At 36.1% G+C, this 20,753-nt stretch overlaps 1 protein-coding gene and 1 long non-coding RNA gene across 3 annotated transcripts; one reads left to right on the top strand and one right to left on the bottom strand.

Annotated features, from left to right (window-relative positions):
- Positions 1 to 2,687: 2,687 nt before the first annotated feature.
- LOC109018364 lies at positions 2,688 to 4,390 on the top strand. Of its 2 annotated transcripts, none has more exons than XR_002000563.2 (4): positions 2,688 to 2,807; positions 2,962 to 3,080; positions 3,403 to 3,433; positions 3,979 to 4,390. It is a non-coding gene; the product is annotated as an uncharacterized LOC109018364 (long non-coding RNA). The 2 variants fall into 2 exon arrangements; XR_002000562.2 differs by having other exon boundaries at positions 2,928 to 3,080.
- Positions 4,391 to 8,531: 4,141 nt separating this feature from the next.
- LOC108983177 (calcium-transporting ATPase 1-like) lies at positions 8,532 to 20,136 on the bottom strand. Its single transcript, XM_035682813.1, has 7 exons — positions 19,475 to 20,136; positions 14,789 to 14,843; positions 12,753 to 14,704; positions 11,513 to 11,671; positions 10,151 to 10,322; positions 9,725 to 10,023; positions 8,532 to 9,073 (listed from the first exon to the last, which is right to left on the bottom strand). The coding sequence occupies exons 1-7, from the start codon at positions 19,649 to 19,651 to the stop codon at positions 8,825 to 8,827; spliced, it is 3,063 nt and encodes a 1,020-aa protein (XP_035538706.1). The 5' UTR covers positions 19,652 to 20,136; the 3' UTR covers positions 8,532 to 8,824.
- Between the last annotated feature and the right edge of the window lie 617 nt (positions 20,137 to 20,753).

Genomic DNA, 20,753 nt, shown 5'->3' with positions numbered 1-20,753 from the left:
AATGAAAATGAATATTTTATTATTTCATCACTTCTCTCTCTCTTTGAATGGTAAAACATGCATGGCATGCACATTATTTATTCTACTGATTTCGAATATTAATAGAGTAGATATATTATTTTTACAAAACATGAAGATTTAGGAAATATATGAATTGTATTTGTAAAAAAAAAAATTAAAAAAAATATAATATTATATTATTATTTTAACTTTAAGATAGCTAATCCAATGTAGACTCATTTAGTCAAAACTTAATACTATAGCTAAAAGTTAAGATTCTAGTTAAATTTTAGACTTGGCAAAGGCTAGACCATTGCCAATGCTCTAAGAGCACTAGCATTGGTCTATGCATATGCATATGCAAAGTCATATTTGCATAATATGACCCTAAAATCCTCCACATTGACTTATGCATATCCAAATATTTAGCTACCTATGAACAGTGCTTATCCAAATTTAGATAACCATTATTCACCCTACAAATTATATTTTAATCATTATTTCTCTCTCCTCCTACTCTCTCTCTCTCACAATCATTTCCTTTTATCTCTCATTCAACAACACAATAAATCTTTACTTGCACATTTATTTTATTATTATAATATATTATATTTTTTTCATTTTATTATATTTTTAATATAATATATAAAAAAAATTGATTTTAGCAAAAAATTAATAATAGTAAAATAATAATATTTTATTATTATTTTATCTCAAATATGCATAAATCAATGTGAAAATTTTATTTAAATAATAAAATAAATATGTAAAAGAGGTAATTTTGTATATGCATGTGCATAACTAATAATGCTCTAAAAAGTACGTAAAGTGACCATATGTAATAAAATTCGTAGTAGAAAGACGAAAACAACGTGAAACACACAGAAATGAAACAAAACAAAACAAAACAAAAAAAGTCATTTTTTCGTGGCTGGGATCGAACCCAATATGTGGGCAGATCAGGTTGGCGTTCTGAGGGAAAACATTTGTTTTTGTTAAAGAGTCAGATAGACGAGATCAATAGCCGTGTGGTGAAAACTACCCGCTAGTTGCTAGTTGCTATTTGCTATTTGCTAAAGTACTTGGGTAATACATTATTACATTTTGCTGACATCCAGCTGCATTCTTCGCTGGCTCGAAGATGGGATCTGCATCTATTTTCTACCACTGCTATAAATCACATCGGACGGATATGGATCTTTTGGCTTATATACGGTGAAGGTTTGTACAGTAAGTTGAAATAAAAATTTAAATTAAATAGAATATTATTATTTTAAGATTTTAAAAAAATTGAATTATTTATTTTATTTTATAAAAATTTGAAAAAATTATAATAAATAAATAAATGAGTTGAGATCAACTCTAAGGCCTCATTTATTTTCATAACTCTTTACTATTCATCTAATTTTATCTAATCTGTTCTCACTGCACAAAGTTTATTGGGCCTCGGCCCAATGCCCGGCCCGAGGGTCCCCAAGCCCGTGCAAGGGGGGCAGAACATCTATCAGGAAGGAGCGCTAAATAGTCGACAAGACAGATCAGCCTGATAGTCTGTGCCAAATAATCTCAACTCATCTAATTTCATTTCACTTATGAAAATAAACGAGATCATCGCAAAACTATTTGCCTGCTCCCAGCACGTCTCCCTTTCTGATAAATAAAAGTTTATCTATCATCTCCATTACCGTCGGAATAAAATAATAATAATTGAAAAGTGAAATAATATTTATAGTGTTAAGTCTCACATAATTGTTTTAAAAAAGTGATTAAATTTAAAATTTATATAAAAAAATTAATTTTTAATAATAAATTCTAAAAAAATAAGTAAAACTTGCAGATTGTAAGCTAACATTACTGGATTAAATTCAAATACATTGGAAAAGTTTCTTCAAAATGAATTAATCTGGGGAGTAGCCATTGTTTAGGAGCAGCCAATTTGCACACCTTACATAGCATCATCTAAACCACATATTTTGAGTGAGAGAGAGAGGTGAAGGGCGAGACAGAGAGACCGAGACAGAGATGGAGGGCCTGCATGTGCGACGAAGAGGGAGAGGGGCTGGCTCGAAGGTTCTTGGGGAGGAGTCGCAGTGGTCGATGGAGGTGCTCAATGGGGCTAGAACCGACGCACGACAGCGATAGGGCTGTCAATGGCCCTGAGCTCGTGTGAAACTCATTTTATAGGTAGTTTGCGTGTGCGACAGAGTGGGAGAGGGACTAGCTTGGAGGTGGCTGGGTCTTCGAGAGGTAGTCGTCGGTGTGAAGTGGTGGAGGTGCAGTGGCCTGGGTGATCGCATACAGCGGCGCAAGTGGAGAGAAATGGGTGAAACCCATTTCGATTGGATTACCGCAATGGAGAGAAAGAGAGTGGCGCGTGGGAGAGATCAATGGTGACTAGCTTGGTCATCGGCGTGAGGAATAGTCACCTATGGTGGTGGTGAGGCTGGACGACGCCAGATTGGACTGAAAAAAAATTACCCAGAAGGACAATCGGGTGAGGGGAGAGAGAAAAAGTGAAAGAAAAAAAAAAGAAAAACTCTACATAGAATCTACTGTTTAGTGCATCCAATTTACACGCATGACGTGTCATCCAATTCCCAAATGGAAGAAGCCACTTTCATTTTGAATTTTCCTGCCTTTCATGCGTTTCTTTCCTCTCCCCCCAACCTCCCGCATTTCCTTCCCTCCCTGTTTCTTTCTTCCTCGTCTCCCTTCCCGTTTCTTTCTTTATTCTCCCCCCAACTGCGATTTTGAGTTCCTCCCCCAAAAGTCCCAAGCTCCTCTGCAGTGCAATTTCGAGTTCGCAGGTGATTTCTCCTTCTTCTTCTTCTTCTTCTTCTTCTATGAGATTTCTTCTTCTTCTTCTTCTTCTATGAGATTTCTTCTTCTTCTTCTACACATCATAAAATTTTTTCTTCTTCTCTAAGGTTTCTTCTTCTTCTATGCGAGTTCGACACTCAGATTGAAGCTAAACCGAATCAGATTTTAGTGGAAGTATGTTGTATATCTTGATTTTGGTCATGTAACCTCTCGGCTGTTCGGTCCCGTCGCATGGGAATCTACAGAAATGGGCTGTGCAGGTATTGACTGCAATCTTCTTAACAGTAGAGAGCTTGGATTTTGGGTTTCATTGAAACAAAGCAACCTAATTCTCATAAAATTAAATTGTTTGCTATGGGAAGGGAGCAGAGGCAATTGTTTGCTCAGTTCATTCGACATCTTCTTAAAATGCAATACGTTTATCCAGCTTCTTTCGGCTTTCCACCCATTCATTATGAGGAACATCATACTATTTCTGTGCAAAAACATTTCGCAATTTTGGAATTACATGCATGATTTTAGGATATAGTAGTATCTTTTCAAAAAATTCATTAACTGATATATATTTTAATTGTGTTCTAGGTTGTTCTATTGCTCAATGCCATTCTCACGGGTAAGGTTTCACATTTTATCAGAACCTCTAATGAGCTTTATTGACATCTAATTGTTAGATCTGCTAGGTTTCGTACATATCAAAAGAAAAAAAGATCTGCTAGTTTTCCCCGGTGGACATGGTTATGACATTGAGTTGTTTTTACAAAAAGATCTGCTAGTTTTCCCCGCTAACATGGTTGTGATGTTAAATTTTATGACAGGCACAATAGAGGCAATGATTTCTATCTTTTTGTTGCCTTTTCTGTCTAGAGCTTATGACAAGTGTATATTCAGAAAAGCAATTATCTTAAAAAAATTCAGTTGGAGTCATTTTACTTTGTATATTGACCTATTTAAGTAAAGGTGAAGCCAAGAATTTTCATTTAGGGGCTGGGATAGATCAGTTGAGTATCATGCTCTGAACCTTGACAGTTTTGATGATATTAAAGATAATTCATGTTTACCCTTCCATTGTTGTTGGCAACTTAAAATTTTCATGTAACTTACATGTATTTTTGTTGCAATCTGAAGGCTTATGTGCTCTTCTACTTATTTTCATTATAGGAGTATAATGTTCGTGCGAGTTCTATCTGCGACAACAATTACTTTTTGGTAGATTTGTATTTGGGTTGCCAAATTTTTCGAAGAAGAGAAGTGCTGAAAATAAATGATCTCTACAAGAAGGTCTACAAGGACGGCAACTTACTGATGCTTTGTGGGTACTGAGTTCATCCTGACCTATTGGGCATTTTTTGCTCATCTCTACCCTTTGCATTTGTACTATTGGGACTTCCCAGCACCTCATATTGGGAATTGGATTTCTTAGAATTGTAATAGTTGGACAGTAACGATGTTCCTGTTGTGGTAGTGCCCAGTCTAGTCTAGTTTAATTCTTCATGGTATAAAAGTTGAAACAATATACATAATATCTCTCATTCCATTATAAAGTTGGTTTTGGTCTATTATTTGGTTTTAACTGATGGCAGAGTGTTGCATAGTGTTTCAAGTGAGATGAACCATGTGTATGCATTTTTTTTTTTCATTTTGCCCTTAATTGCACCATTATCTAAAGTGAGAGAAATGCCAATTTGCATCTAGTATGGCTAGTAACATAGCATTGTGTGATAATTGGAGGAAAAATGTGCCATTCTCAAATTGCATCCAGACTTTGATTGCAAAGCAAATACCACACGAAGTTTCCTTGCTCTTGTTTAATAGGCAGATCAAAAAATGCACCTATTTAATAGACAGATCAAAATGTTCAAACCATGTACACAAGTTGTTTTCATTACACATGTTAATTTAATGGCATATAATTTACATACATGGGTTTCATCAAATCATGTTCATGAGTGCATCTTTTGAAATTAACCACATGTTCATGAAATAAATGCCATCAAGTACAAGAATAGATTCCCATAACTTCAAGATCATTCCAGTTATACAAATATTGTGGGTATCTAAATACATAACATGAATGGACATTTTGAGATTCAATCAAAAATAGTAACATCTTCAGTGAATCCTGTGTCATTCCAGCACCAAATTTATAGTTGTAGCCACCCATTGTATAGCCATAACCTGTAAATCAGGGGATTATTTTTCAACTTCATTCCGAAACAACCATAAGAAAGTGAAAGGGAGTGAAAAGGAAAGGACTTGGATGGAGAATAGCCTGCGCGCAAGTGGGAGGAGACTTGGAAGACCAACTCCAAGACTTGGAGACTTGGAAGACTTGGATGGCTCCAGGCCTGCATGGTTCACTAGAGCCACAAAGCTCAACCACCTCTTTGGTTACCTGAAGAGACTTGGAAGACCAACTCAAAGACAATGCACTAAACACCTGCACTTGGTTGGCAATAATTATAAACTGAGATTTTGATTGTGGTTTTTTCTATTCCGATTAAACAAGAACATAGCTAGGTTGGAGTAATATATCATGCTTGTACTAAGAAGACAGACCATAAATATTTAAGCTATTTGATTTTAGCTAGCTATATATCAATAAAGGAATTCGTAGCCCTCAAGAACTTGTTCTGGTTGGGTGGACATAAATTCCAAAGTTTATAAATAACTATAATTTACTCATAATATTACCATATATTTTATCTACTTTTTAAGATTGTCCGAGAAATCTACATTCTTTGTTTCTTTCCACAATAACGACATGATCTTACCCCATAGAGTTAGTTGGTTTTTCTCTTCAACCTTTTGTCAAACACGTTGTGAGCAACTCTGTTTATTCCTACAATATACCATAGTCATTGAGTCTGCTTCTTGAATACAACCAAATCCATCGAAATTAAGAAAGTGGCTTCAACTATTAATAAACCCCACCACCATTAATTCTTCAAAAGCACGATTAATGACTCAGCTATATTGATCGACGTGTAGAAAAAGAAGCAAGTCGTCAATGGAAGGCAGTGCTACAAAAGGTCCTTTGGTTTGGTAAGAATGGGTCAAAGACTCTGAACATGGAACTTTCCAATACAAATATTAAGATAATAATAAATAAAGTGAACATTGGTTCCTCAAAACATTGGATAAAAATAACGGCAAGAAAGCTAAGAAGGAAGCTACGCAGAACAACCAGCCAAAGATGGAGATCTATAGTACTATAACTTTGCGATCAAGACGTGAAAAACGTATGGAATAAGGAACCATACATATGAACGACTATCTAAAACTAGAGAAATCAAGTATATTCTGAAGTAAAAATTGTAAATAACACAAAATTGTATGAGATCCATTAAAATGCAAAACATTGCCACTGAGGCCTACAGATCCAAACGAAAGTGACACGCGCACAAACAAGAATGTTTGGAAAAATTATATACGCAGAGAGAGAGAGAGAGAGGCTTACGGAGCAGTAGAGTCATTAGTGAGGTCAGAGACGAGAAAGGTAGAGCCATCAAGCTTCAACTGAGTAGAGAGAATGAGAGGGAGCTCTTGATCGGCTTTGCACTTGGGATGCATGGTACGGCCGAGCTCCTCAGTACCGAACGCAGCCTTGTAGAACTGAATGGCGTTGCTCGCCTTGGGAGCCTCCACAAGCAGCTGTGGCTTTGAATCTCCGAGGGACATAAAATATGAACCAAGCCTCAGAGAGAGGTAGGGAGTGTGTGAAACGCTAGCCCTAGGAGAGAAAAAGAACCAAGCCTCTTGGGGAGTGGTGGCGCTGGCCAGACAGAGGAGCATAGCTCGGTTCGCTGGACAGAGAGACGGCGTTGCCTAGTGGCGTTGGGCAGAGGAAGGTGACGCGACGCGGGCGAGGGAGGGATGAGGTATTTCGCGGGGCTCTAAAATTTGAATAGACGAATGGGGCTCTGAAATTCAAATGGAGAAGAAAAAAAGAGAAGCATAACGCACGTTTTGTCTAAACAGAAGCCACGTAGCGTGTGCAATTAGTGCACCGCTACAGTGGTTTCTCTATAGAAGTACTCAAAAAAAAATACAACGTAATATATGCATTGTGTGCGGTGGCTGCTCTGCTCAGTTGCACTACTCCTTCAAAATTATAGTCACGCGCTATACAAGGCCAGCCACAGGAATCCATTCTTCCCAGCCGACACCATTCTCTCAGTTCTGAGAGACAGGATGACGGCCTCGCTCTCGGACGGACGATATGGTGAAATATGTGTTCTAGATTTTGGGTTTCTGCATCTGAAAATTGCAATCATATCATCGCAGTATAGGGATGACCGTACGGCATTCAGTTGTGATTATTCTATCCAATCCAACACTACGTAGCAACTTTCGATCAACCGGTCTGCATTAAGGTGTCGGTATGAGTATCCCACCAGTAGAAATAGGGCACAGTGAGTGAAGTGGTGCTTGTAGGTTTTAAACGTTGACAAGCAAAAAGCTGGCATGTCAATGCCGTCAATTTAGTCATGCCCATCGCTGCTGTGCTGTGGCTTGCGTTTATGGTGGAAAGGAACCCTTTTGGTTTTTTTGGGACATGGATGCGGCTAGACCTTGAGACTTTGACAGCCACTCAGCAATCCACAGTACTCCTATCCACAACATAAAGAGTAGGATAGGGTTACTACCCTATCATTATTCCAACATAAATATATGGTTCCTGACTAAAAAGAGAAATTCATCCCCCGCATTCAATGGAGAACTGTAGATTGGATTAGATGGTTGTTATACTTATCGTCGTGTTGTCAATTTGTTCTTGGGGAGGTGTCTATTACCGAGATAATCATTTCACGAGTACTTTGTTTTTACAAATTATCTTAATTATTTTTTATTATCTAATTATTATAATTTTTAAAAATTTTTATATAAAATAAAATAAAATAATTAATTTTTTTAAATCTTAAAATAAAATTAATATAAAAAATATATTTTAATAATATTTTATTTAATTTTTGATTTTAATTTCAATTTATTTCATCTGCAAAACGAGGCCTAAGTTTTTCATTCCAGTTTGAGATAAAGAATGTAGTTTCATTCTAACAGCATCCAACACCTGCTCAATTATCAATGCACAAGTTTTTTAAATTTTTTTCAACTGGAAAATTTGCAGTCCAACGCACAGCACTCAAATTCAATTACCAACAATGCAAAACTGGAATTGTTTTGATTTTTTTTTTTTTTTTAAATGCTAGTTTGCTTCAGAAATTTGATAGCTAGTATATTTTATTTTATTTTTAAATATTTAAAAGAATTACCACTAATGAATTTATGTAAATTTTTAAAATAATATTTAAAAAATATTAAAAAAAAATAGAATGACTAGTGGTCACGTCCAGTCGTAAGAGTTGGGCAGAACAATAGCATGGGCCTTTTTTACCGATCAGTAGGCGAGAGTAAGCCATAAGCATTCGCCGTGTGGTCAATGGTGGTTGGTTTCGAAACTAAAAACGTTTCTCCTAATTGTTGACATCATGTATACCTTGACTCAAAAATGCCAAAAGACTGCAACTTTTTTATCAGTAACCTTCAAGATCAAACTTTTAACAAGTACCCATCTCAACCTAAACATAAACGGCTTTGGCAATTGGCACCGGATGCCTAGGCACAATGGATCTAGATGAAATTGGATCGTGTCAATCATACACTAAGAAAAAAGAAGAAAAAAACTCTGTTGATGGGAACATTTGGGCGTGTTATATAACAACTGGCAAGATCAATCATAAACATACCGTATAAGTACGTTATAATACAACTGCATGATCAGGCAAATCTTTCAATTCATATCACAAATCCTGAAGTTAGAAGTCTAGAGAAAATCTAACATGAATAGAAACTCCCCCACAAATGTCAGACACCGGCGTCTTGAGCCATAGGTTTTGTATTAACTTTTCTAGCCTATCAAATTTTACAATACGGAAATCCATGTTAGTTCAAAGTTATTCCACAGCTGTACAGTCAGAACGCACCTAGTCAGTTTGCCTTGATTTCAATTTGATCCCACAGGAATCATCTTTAGAACTGCTGCTACTGGCATCCCAAGGAATCCCAGAAAAACACTTACAAACCACTGTTCTGAGCTGAGAGGAGTTGTGTTTGCAAATGTGCCCAGGAACTCAATGATGATGATTTGAAAGAGGACAGTGCAAGTAAGCACACCCACAAACACATAGTTCTCCATTATGCCTTTGAAGACGTTTATTTTTTCCATCTCTCTAGAGCTGATCTCATTGAAAGCCTGCAGAAGAAATCAGCATTCCAGGGTAAGTTACATAATACAAATAAATTCAAGATTGCAGCTCTTACGATGAGGGATAAAAAGGGGTAATTGATTCAGATTGTACTTGTAATCATGCCAGCAAACTATTAACAAGATTCGATATTGCAACTAGACATTAATATTCTATACCAAAAAAAAGGATAAGTTTATCACGATTGAATCATGTGATTTCATATTTAAGGCAAAAATCTATGTTCATTCAGTCAGAAGAAGTATCTGCCTAGAGAAAAAGTAGATGAGCATCCATAGCATAGGCGTGTATGGAAGGAATCTGTCAGCATGCTCCTACTATTGTTTGCTCTATTACTAGTAAGGATTAAACATTAATAACAAGTCTATTACATAAAATTCCCCTCCCAAATATTAGCAGCAGTACTAATATATGTTTTTTGATGAATTGCAAGTACTAATATATGTATGCATGCACATACAGCACTATAGAACAAAACCATAAAATTCTGGGCGTTTTCCTGGATATAGATTATACCATCAATTATGACCCTGTATGGTCAACACACCAAAGAAACGCATTCCAAATTAAGAGTGACATGTCTCCCACGGGAGTGGTGAAGGGAGAGCCCCAATTTGTCCCAATGAATTTAAAATTACCTGACAAAAGACAAACGAGTTGAAAATGATCGTGTTCAATACTAAATCGGATAGTGGGCCATCAAGCCTAAAAGCTGCTTTTCCTCTTGTCTGGAGAAACCAAATTATTACAAACTGATACAGACACTGCCCCAAGATATTCCTCCACATAACATTACTGATGAAGTTTCCCTTCCTACCAACCGGTGATCTTTTCATTAAGTCATCATTCGGAGGCTCTGTGGCTAATGCAAGTGCTCCTAGAGTGTCCATGATCATGTTGACCCATAGAAGCTGCACAGCAGTCAGGGGAGTGTTCCCTGAGAGCAAAAACCACGAAGACAAAAGAGTGAATGAAGGAATGTTATAAGAATGCTATAGGAAAAGGTTTAGCCTAAAAAAGTAAACTGATATGGAAAGAAAGAGAAACGATGAGCATCTGCTGACCTGTCAAACAGGCCGAAGAAAAGTTGACAATTAGGGCAACCACATTTACTGTGAGCTGAAACTGAACAAATTTTTGAATATTTATGTAAACAGAACGTCCCCATTTTGCCACAGTAACAATTGTGGAGAAGTTATCATCTAAGATTATGACATCAGCACTCTCTTTTGCCACCTGGTACAAGATTCATGACATAAATCACTAAATTACTGTCCACGAGATACAAGAACAGGGCCTGGATGCACAAACAACAATATCAAGGATTAAACGCACCTAATCAGTAAGTAATTAGTCCATACAAAAATGCCCTAGAGGTTATGTACGGGGAAGATGAGACGTCAAGGCCTCCAAATGGCTAAAGGATAAGCCCCATGGTCTTGAGTATTAAGCCTTAAATTCCTTCATGCTCAAAACCATTATCACGTTTAATCACCCAACTCTTTTAGGTCAATAGCACATATCCTAATCTCTCCTTCATGGTTTGCTTTTGGAAAAATAGCAGTTTCATGATGCAAAAGCTTTTCAAGGTAATTAAAAGAATAGATGAAAAAAGGCAAAAGGTAGACAGAAAGAAAACCAGGAAAAGATTTCTAATGTTTATATGAAATTCAACAAATGTTGTGAGTTGCTGTCATTTGATACCTTGCACTCAAGGCCCTATATGAAAACACATATAGAGTGGTCCACAAGGACTATGCTTGTTTCTCACAGTTTCCACCAAATCATAATTTACTTGGGGGATGTTTGGAAGTAATTTTCATCTCATCCCATCTCATTTATTTCTCAAACATCACTCAAACACAAACACTCTCAAACTAATCATTACAATTTTTTCAAACAAACCATTACAATTTTCCCAAACTTTCAAACAAAAAAAAATCAACTTTTTCAAATCCCAAAATAAAAATTATATTTTAACAATAATATTAACTTTATAATATTTTTTATTCAACTTTTTCTCTCTCATTTCCCAAAACCCCATAAAACATTAACTCAAACTATCTCTCTATTATTCACAAAATTTTCATCTCATCTCCCAAGCATCCTTTTAGTGGTTCCCCCAAAGCTTCAAAATTCCCCCCCCTTAACTAGAGAAAATTCATGTCTAAATATGATTACCAATGACACACAGACAATTCCATCTAACTTTCCCTTAAGCATCTATGCACTTGTATTAGCAGGCAAGAATGAAATGAAAACATAGTTAATTTAAAGGGGTTGAGAATTTAACTAAATATATCTTGTTTAAAACCAAAGAAGTAGAATATAACTTTTTGAAGTTGGGGTTTGCATCACAGCTATATTTGCTAAGATTAACATATTTTTTTTATGGCAAGAACAAAGGAACAACATCTAGGTAACACCTCAGTTCCAGCAATGCCCATTGCTAGTCCAATGTCTGCTTCATGAAGCGCTGGAGCATCATTCGTACCATCACCAGTCACTGCAACAACTTCTTCAAAAGTGGTTCGTAACTGTTTCACAAGGGTATGCTTATCCAGGGGTAAAGATCGAGCCATGACCTGCACATGAAGAAATAATAGATTTTCTTTAGCAGATAACTTCTTCTCAGAGAAAAGTTATATCTAGCAAATAATTTACACTTCGATGACTGCCAATGATTTCAAATGACTCTTTGAGACTCAAGTCGCCCAGAATTATCCTAATTTACCATACCCATTGCTTTAGTCCAATCCTTGCAGTTACATACTGTTTCTAAATTGAGACGGGGCAGTACTTCCAGGGAAGAGAACTTGAGGATAGTTAGAGCCCAAAGCAAAACAAATTATCAGAAGAACTGCAAACTGGAAATGAGGAATTTGCACAGAATTAGTCCCCTAGGAATCTTTAAAACAATAGTCAAGGAATGCAACATTCCTTAGGCACCTCTGGGATGGGTCATTGTGAGTTCAATATAGCTGTCATATTTTCTTTAGAAATCAATTCAACAATGGAGTCAATGGAAATTCCGAGTCAAACTATTCACTGTTCAGACACCATGCAATTTGCATCAATGTAAACCATTAACTTAGATGGAGTAGATAAGGAAATTGAGAAGATGACAAGGGTTATAGATCATCCTATGAGGAAAATAATAATGCTTAATGATGAGGATGATGTATAATCTAGGATTTCATTGTATTGCTTATGCCAGTACAAAAGTCAATACAAACAATTCTTGCTGAATTGCTTGGTCATTCAGTGCCTTTTGAGAATATTTTGATTCAACATGTAATTTAATTTTATTAAGGCTATCAAATATCCTTGTCATGTAAATCTCATAATGCACAAAAGAATAATTAAAATTCTATGTTTAAATTTGATGTAATGATGTCGTGTTGCATAATGCTATACAAAATTGAGTTGATAAGCTAAATATGTGATTATCTTACCTTTTTTATTGTATTTTATGAGAATTTTGATATTAAATTTCTTCGATCAAAATATTTATTTTCTTATATGTGCGCTTTACTTTTATCAAGTGTGCACTTGTGCTTTGTGCTAGGAGGCATTTACGCTTAAGTACGTGCTTGGGTTTTCCACCAACACTGAATTTGTCTCCCAACTTGCACTCCAAATAATGTCATTAAGCACGTAAATCACCTGAAGTTTTGGAATAATTTTGAGCAATTCCTCCTCACTTTTCTCACGGAATTCTGGGCCTTCAATTGCTATTCCTTCACTGGTCAAAATTCCACACTCCCGAGCTATTGCCTTTGCAGTGTTTATGTTGTCTCCAGTAACCATCCGAACAGTTATGCCAGCTGCCTTACAAATTGCAACAGACTCCCTGACACCTGGGCGAACTGGATCTTTAATTCCAACAATTCCTATGCATGTGTACCCTTTTGTGGGTATAGGACTTTCAGCAGAAAATTCATTTCCAATTTCCATGTACGCAAGGCATAAAGTTCGAAGAGCTTCACTGGCAAATTGGTCAATTGTATCCTTCAAATGATTAATTGATTTCTCATTCAGTGGAACAATTTCACCGTTGGAGTCTATGACTTTGTCACATGCAGCTAATACTATTTCAGAAGCACCTTTACTGTGCACACGGAAACCACCATTGGGAAGCTCTAGAGCTACTCCCATTCGCTTCTTAACAGAATTGAAGGGCTCGACTTTCACAATGTTCAGTGCTTGTCTTTCTGATTGAAAATTCCCACCAAGCAACATCCCAAACTCCAAGAGAGCAGTGTCAGTTGGTGTTCCCAGTATCTCAACTTTCTCATCTTTGTTTTTAACAATTTCTCCTCCGGTGTTGGTAAATATTGATTGGAGAAGAATACTCAAGGCAGAACTAGGAATTTCAGAGCCTATACTAGAAGTCTCCTTAAAGCTTCCTACGTCATTGATTTTCCCACAGATACAAGCTTTCGCAACAGTCATATGGTTAGTAGTTAGAGTCCCAGTCTTGTCACTACAGATACTTGTGGCAGACCCCATTGTCTCACAAGCAGCCAAATTACGGACAAGTGCCTTATCTTTCATCATCTTCTTCATGGCAAAAGCAAGGCTTAGTGTCACAGCCAAAGGCAGTCCTTCAGGAACAGCAACAACGACTATTGTAACAGCAATAGCAAAAGATTCCAAGATTTCCATCATATCATCTCCAGACCAGATCCAGTGGGACCCTTCATGTAGTTTGCGGCTGAGCAGGCCTTGCATCATAACAGAAAAAGTAACAACAGAAAAAAATAGGCCTATTTTACCAATAATGGTTGCCACACCATTAAGTTTGACCTGCAATGGGGTCTCATCATCTCCTCCCTCACTAAGGGTCTCCATCAGTTTACCCCACTGGGTTCTCATTCCAACAGTTGTTACCAGCATCTTGCATGATCCATCCTGAACTTTGGTTCCTGATAGGAGAAAAGGATTACCAGAATTGACGTTAACTGGTTCACACTCTCCTGTTAAACTGGATTCATTTATCAATACTGAGAACCCAGAAACAAAAAGTCCATCTGCCGGAACCTGATCTCCAATGGCAAGATGAACAATGTCACCAGGAAGAAGATCATATATCGATATCTTTTGTCTAAGTCCATCTCTGGTGACCTGAACTGTAATTTTTTTCTTCTCCCTGTCCAAGTCCTTGAACTGAAGAGATTGTTTGTAGTCACTAGTGGCAGTGACCAGTACAACCAGCAAAATGCTGGCGACAATTCCAAGGCCATCATGAGCACCCTTTGGCCATCCTTCCAGAGTTATGCCAACAAGAAGAGAGACAAAAGCACAAACGGCAAGTATCATAAGGGTCATATCTTGAAGGGCTTCCCACACAAAGACCCAAAACCCTCGCACTGGGCTTTCGTTAAATTTATTAATTCCATAAATCTCTTTTCTCTGATTCAGCAAGTGCTCAGAAGTTGGAATGCCAATGTCATATGATGACGCAAGCTTCTTTGCAATACCCTCAACCCCATCATGTATTATCAGTTTCTTCCCATCACGGCCTTCAACGATGGATGCTAACTCATCAGCACATATTTCAAAGCCTGCTGTTTTGACTTCCTCCGGCACAGTGTATTCACTGGAAAGAGTTAGACCTACAGGTATTGAAGTTCCAGTCAACACAATGAAGTATAACCATAATATTACAAAATTTTAATTTGAGAAGATTAAATATTTACCATTGATAAATTGAAGTGCAGCTTGCGAAACCAAAACTGCAACTCTAAACTTTTCCTATAATGTTCAACATGAAAGAAAAGAGGGAAAAAAGAAAGATAGAGAGAGACATCAGAAAACCAATAATATGCAAGGAAATTCTCAGTTGAGCAGGACACAACAAATGTCCAATTTTCAGGAAATTCATTGTTTCTGAATTTGAACACGATTTAAAATTTATAACCATAGTTTAAAAGCCATTGTATAACCCCCCACCACACATTGTCTAACCAAATCCACTTCTCTCTCAGTGCATTCCTCAAAACTTCCCATTTGTAAACCACCAACATTCAATCCAGAAGAATATTTTTATAAAATTGATAGATCTACATGAAGATTTTCAAGAAAGTGCAGGCAAGTTCCTATCCAGGTAAGATTATTAAAGAATATAAGTCCGGAAGCACCTCAGTCATCAAAGCTCATAGAATATTCTTACAGATCCTTCCTACAGCAAAGTTTGGAGTCTAAGCAACTGATATTAAAATTAGTGGCATATGCTCATGTTCCAGTTGGAAAAGTTCCACAGCACGTACTTGCTAAAAGGTGCTAAGTACAGCCAATGAGGTCTGGAACTTCACACCTGCTTACATTCGAATTCCACAGCAGGCACAATTGAGCATCAACTTTGTTTGCATCAATGGAAGTATGCTAATTGTAGTTTAATATTGCACAGATCATGAATGATATAACACCTTGATTTCTCACAGTTGTATTGTTTCCTCACCTACAGAGCACTTGCTAATGAGAATTCACCTTGACTTAGTGAACCACAGCTTAATATAAACAAAGACCAAACATAAAGAAGTCAGATATAAATTTTTATTATTATATACCAAAAATTCTCTTTTTCCTTTTAAGATGCAAATTTACTAATAAAATTTTTGTATTCGGGATTTATTAATCTATCCTTTTCGATTGATAATATAGCCGGAGTGAGAGGGAAGGAGAAAAGCAATGAGAGATTCATGGAGTAGGAATTGTGTGAAAGACAAAAAAAAGAGATGGAGAGAAAAGGACAAGTGATAGAGAATTTATACTTCAACATCTTTCCTTCCTGACATTCTTTAACCACACGTCAATATGTCCTTGTTCATTAATTTTTCTTATAAAAAAAATATGCCCTTGTTTACAAAATTTTTATCATCAAGGCCTTTAATAGACTTCTATTTCTCAGGGGACTTAAACAAACTCCTCAATCTCCCCATTCTACCTTCCAAAACATGCCAACAATTCTAAATTTTGGGGTTGGGTTGGATAGGACCGAACCAAATCTGTAGGCTCTGTGGAACCTGAATGGATCGAAGCTTCAAGTTCAGGCGTCATACCACTGTAACGCACCAAGAGAGGCTCAAGCCAAAAGGATTAGTCGATGAAACAATTGAAATCCCATTGAAACCATTATAAAGAGCAAGAACTTCTCATTCATAAGCAATGTAGGATCCCATAAACTAACTACCTTATCAGTTAGTATGGGGTATTGAATCCCCCCCTTAAATTCCCGACGTCCTCATCGGGCCAATCCGTCATAGATGACACGGCTCAGTCCTACATTTCTGGTTGGGACGGTCTTTAATACAATTCTTAATGCCCCAAGAAAGGCCCAAGCCACATCTAGATCTATACTCCAAAAGGACTAGTAAACTATATAATTGAAGCCTCATTGGAACCATTATAAAGAGCAAGAACTTATTTTTCACAAGCAATGTGAGATCTCATACACCTACCCTTATCAGTCAATATGGGGTATCACAACCACGATCAAAACAAAAAGGAAGGGGCAAAAACCATCTACCATGAGGCCAAAGTTCCTATAATACTACAAATATTGTATAGAATAGTAGTGAATGAGAGCCCAATTCTTTCTAGGGGAAAAAATCTTGCGGGTTATAATGTTTTCATAGGACTCAAATTGTCACATTGAATAGTCCAATTGGAATATAAATCCACATGTGGTTTGGCTTTCCTTGAATCATTACAAATTAAATCACAACTAGGAATGGTCTTATGAGGATGCCAATGATTCAAGGGAAGAAATTGTTCTACCCCAAATTGAGTATAGAATGATGAATTGCCTACGAATAAAAATTTATTATCGTTTATGATGATTCTATGGGGCTCCAATTGTAATATTGACTAACATTCTTGGAGCATAAGCCCAAACGTGGCTTGGGGTTTCCTCCGATCTTTACAATTGCTTTCTAGAGCTGGTTCTTATTATCTAGTCAAGTAACTAAGGAAGTAACAAAAGCAAAGCCAACCCAACTACTTATAATATAAAATAACTTCTATGGAGAGAGTAACAAAAGAAATGTTCCCACGCATTCTTTACTTCTAGTTCTCGATTGTAGGGGTCAACTTAGTTGGAGTCGGATTCCCCTAAACCCAACTCTGACTCCAACTTTGTCAGAGTTCAAATCCGAACTCCAACTCCGACTCTAACTTATGTAGACTTCGATCCAACTCCGACTTGTGTAGATTTTGATCCGACTACGACTTGTCAGAGCAGAGTCGGATTTGGATTTTTTTTTTAAAAAAATTAACTGCATATTTAGCCTATTTTTAAAAAATAATTTTTTGTGGGCTTTCAAATTTTAATTTTTCCAAAAATTAAAAACTAAAACTAAATCATTCACTGATAATTTACTTATATACTACTATCTAACTTCTTTTTATACTAGATTTATAGTACTATAGTTCTAAATTTTTTTAAGATAAATGTCATCATTCATTCATTCATCAAGAAAAACTTATATCCATGACCGTTTCAACCATTTAGAGCTCAACCAATACACTGCTAAACTAATCTGGACTTTACTGCTGCTGATACTCTCTACAGATAAACGTCCAAAAGACAGCACTTTGCCTAAATAGAGATTCAATCTCACCCTTCACAGAAAGGGAGGACTCAATCTCTATGGACAAATCATCTAAGAGATGAACTCCTTTTTTATTTTTACTATACAATAAGGAAAATAAAAATGAAAAATGGAGGATTACAGTTTAGACTAACTCTGGCAGACTTTGATGACGCGTGAAGGCAACAAGCTTGTCTCTTTTCAGCCACAAAAGTCAGATATGAAAGATCATGTAGTCGTGATTCTGGTGATCCGGCGTGTGTGCTGAGAAGAACTATTGGAAGGGATTGCGCATAAGGACCACGATCGGTGATTTATGCAAAACCGCCACTATCCTCCGAACGATTTGCGGCCTGAGAGTCTTCATGTGCTGCACGTGTCTCTTGATAGTTGCATGAAAACTGTAGATCTGACTTTTTCGGCCTTGAAGGAAGTAAAATAAACTAAGAAAAAAGGGAAAGAGATGGAAAAGAAGGAGGAGAAAGGAGGGAAGGAGAGGGGGAAGGAGGAGCTCCTCTAGCGAAATTCAGATCTGGAGACTTTTTTTTTTTTTTTTTTTGAGTTAGAGAGAGGGTTTCTTTCTGTGATCTATAAAATATTACATTCAAGTGTACTAAAGTTCTAATTACATGTTATCATATTATAGTATTAAAAAATTATTTCTAGTGTCTAATTACATGTTATTATACTATAGTATTATGTGTTATTAACTTATTATATTAGACTTATTTCTATAATATAGTATTAAATGTTATTATATTATACAAGTATCTAACTTATTTATAACTTATTTTCACACTAGACTTATTTCTAGTGTCTAACTACATGTTATTATACATTAGTAAATTAGTATTATGTATTTATTAACTTATTATATTAGACTTATTTCAATAAAAATGTCTAACTTATTTATATACTTGATTATATATTGTTGTAATATTATGATGTTTGCATATACTAAACTATTATTAGTCTATTTTTTTATAGTATAAGTATATTATTTTATAATAATTAATTAATACTATTTTTTGTTTTTTTATAAGTAGCTTATACTATTGAGTTTTACTATATAAGTTCTAATTATATAACTATACTGGTATATATGATAAATACAAATTTATATAACATATGTATAATATCGGAATTAGAGTCGGAGTCGAAGCATAAAGTCAGATTAGAATCGGATCGGAGTAAGAGTCAATCCAGCAACACCTCCAACTGAAAAATTAAAAAAAAAATGACTCCATTTTGTCGAATTCAGAGCAAAGTCTGACTCGGAGTCCGATTTTCGAATTTTTGCTCAACTTTACTCGATTGGCTAGAGAGTTCCATTAAATCTGAAACTGTACTAAAGATCTACCTGGCTTTCCATCATGAGTGAAATGTTATATTTTGGACAAAGACAAACCAATGAATGTAAAGCTTTAAGCAGGCAGAAGACCAAACCAACGGGGTCACGATATTACCATTGCAAAACGAAGCTCAAATCAAAAGAAGGTGGAGACTTTTTCTTTTATTTACTTTCCATTTGTTTATTATTACAAAAATTCAAATCAAATCTTAGATTAATGAAATAGAAATTCCGAATGTTTGTTATGCAGAACTACTTCAAACTTAAAAACCAAGAACAATCAACTTGGCCACAAAAATTGAATCCATTTGTTCCACATCTTCCTCTGACTCTGTTGCCAAATAACCGTGATTTAAGTGCAGAATACATGGCGATTCCTTGTGTTAGAAACAATTTTGAAAAGAAAAAAATGCAATGAAATGAAAAATAGCTGGGATTGGGACCTTATTGGAGCGACGGATAGCCTCAGCCTCGAAGCGCTTGGAGAGATTAGCAGTGAATCGGAATCTCCGTTTAGGGTTTTTGACTAGCCAGCAGAGGCTCCTCCATCTCTGAAGCGCCTCCTCGGACGAGTTCTTGGCCTTCACATCCCCAAAGTTATCGTTCAGGTAGCTCTCCATCGAGGACCCTCCCACTTCAGCAAAAGCAAGAATACTCCTATAATATATTCACAGACTCTAGCCTTTGCTTTATTGAAGCACGGGGAAAGAATTCAAAAGGAAGCTCGAGGAAAAATAAGGAATCGCGTCAATGTTGGATAAAAGAAAAGTATTCCGAGATAACTTCGAACTTAATTCAAATCAAAGCGTCTTGCGTATTGGGTGGGTGGTAGTTAGTGCGTAAAGCAGAGCAGCAAAAAGAAGACTTGAATTGACCAAAGCGGATCAAAACGAGACTAAAAAGTCTAATTTCAAAATAATCTCTGTTGGTACTGTACGTAACAACAGAGGAGAGGAGCTGTCAGAGTCTGTGATGGGATGGCGGACAAAAACCGGAGAGAAGTTGATCGGAAAGAGTCCACGAGAAGCCTACTACAGCAGTTGATCGGAAAGAGTCCATTGGAGGAGGGGAGCAGGTGAATATTGTCCAACAAAAAAAAAGAAAGTCAAAAACGCGTCCGCAACATGTCTCTACCGCGTTGTAAGCATTATGCGCGTTGTCAGCATGTGGAGGTGTCAGCCGTCGCACGTGGGTGGCCAGAGTATGTACGTGGGATCCACGACGCTGTATTTTTCAATCTCAATTTATTGGGTCCGGCTACTCCGAGTAGGCTTTATGATAATGATATCTCCACCGCGTGACATTGTGGACTCGATAGTGATTATTATAGGTATGTTATTTTAATCGTACAAAAAAATATTTTAATTTATTTTTTTTTCTTTATTTGTTTTTCTGTGATCATTCCTTTTTTTTTAAATATCATTTATTTATCCTTTTGGTTTTTTCGTTATCTTTTTGAGAATATCAAGTTATCTTTTATGCATCATTCCGATATACCTTAAATAAAATACATTTCATAAAAAAAAATGATAGTTATAATAGTAAATATGAAAATATCACATAATTATTTTTAAAAAATAAATAAATACAAAATTTATATGAAAATAAAAATTAATTTTTTAATAGTTGACTATATTATTTTTTAAAATAATAGTATAACGCTTACATATTATTTTAAAAAAATAAATAAATATAAAATTTATGTAAAAATAAAAATTAATT

This window comes from Juglans regia, chromosome 11, assembly GCF_001411555.2.
Source record: "Juglans regia cultivar Chandler chromosome 11, Walnut 2.0, whole genome shotgun sequence".
In the NCBI taxonomy this organism is placed as follows: domain Eukaryota; kingdom Viridiplantae; phylum Streptophyta; class Magnoliopsida; order Fagales; family Juglandaceae; genus Juglans; species Juglans regia.
The sequence above is the reverse complement of the archived record's forward strand: the minus strand, read 5'-3'. Positions and strand labels throughout refer to the sequence as shown.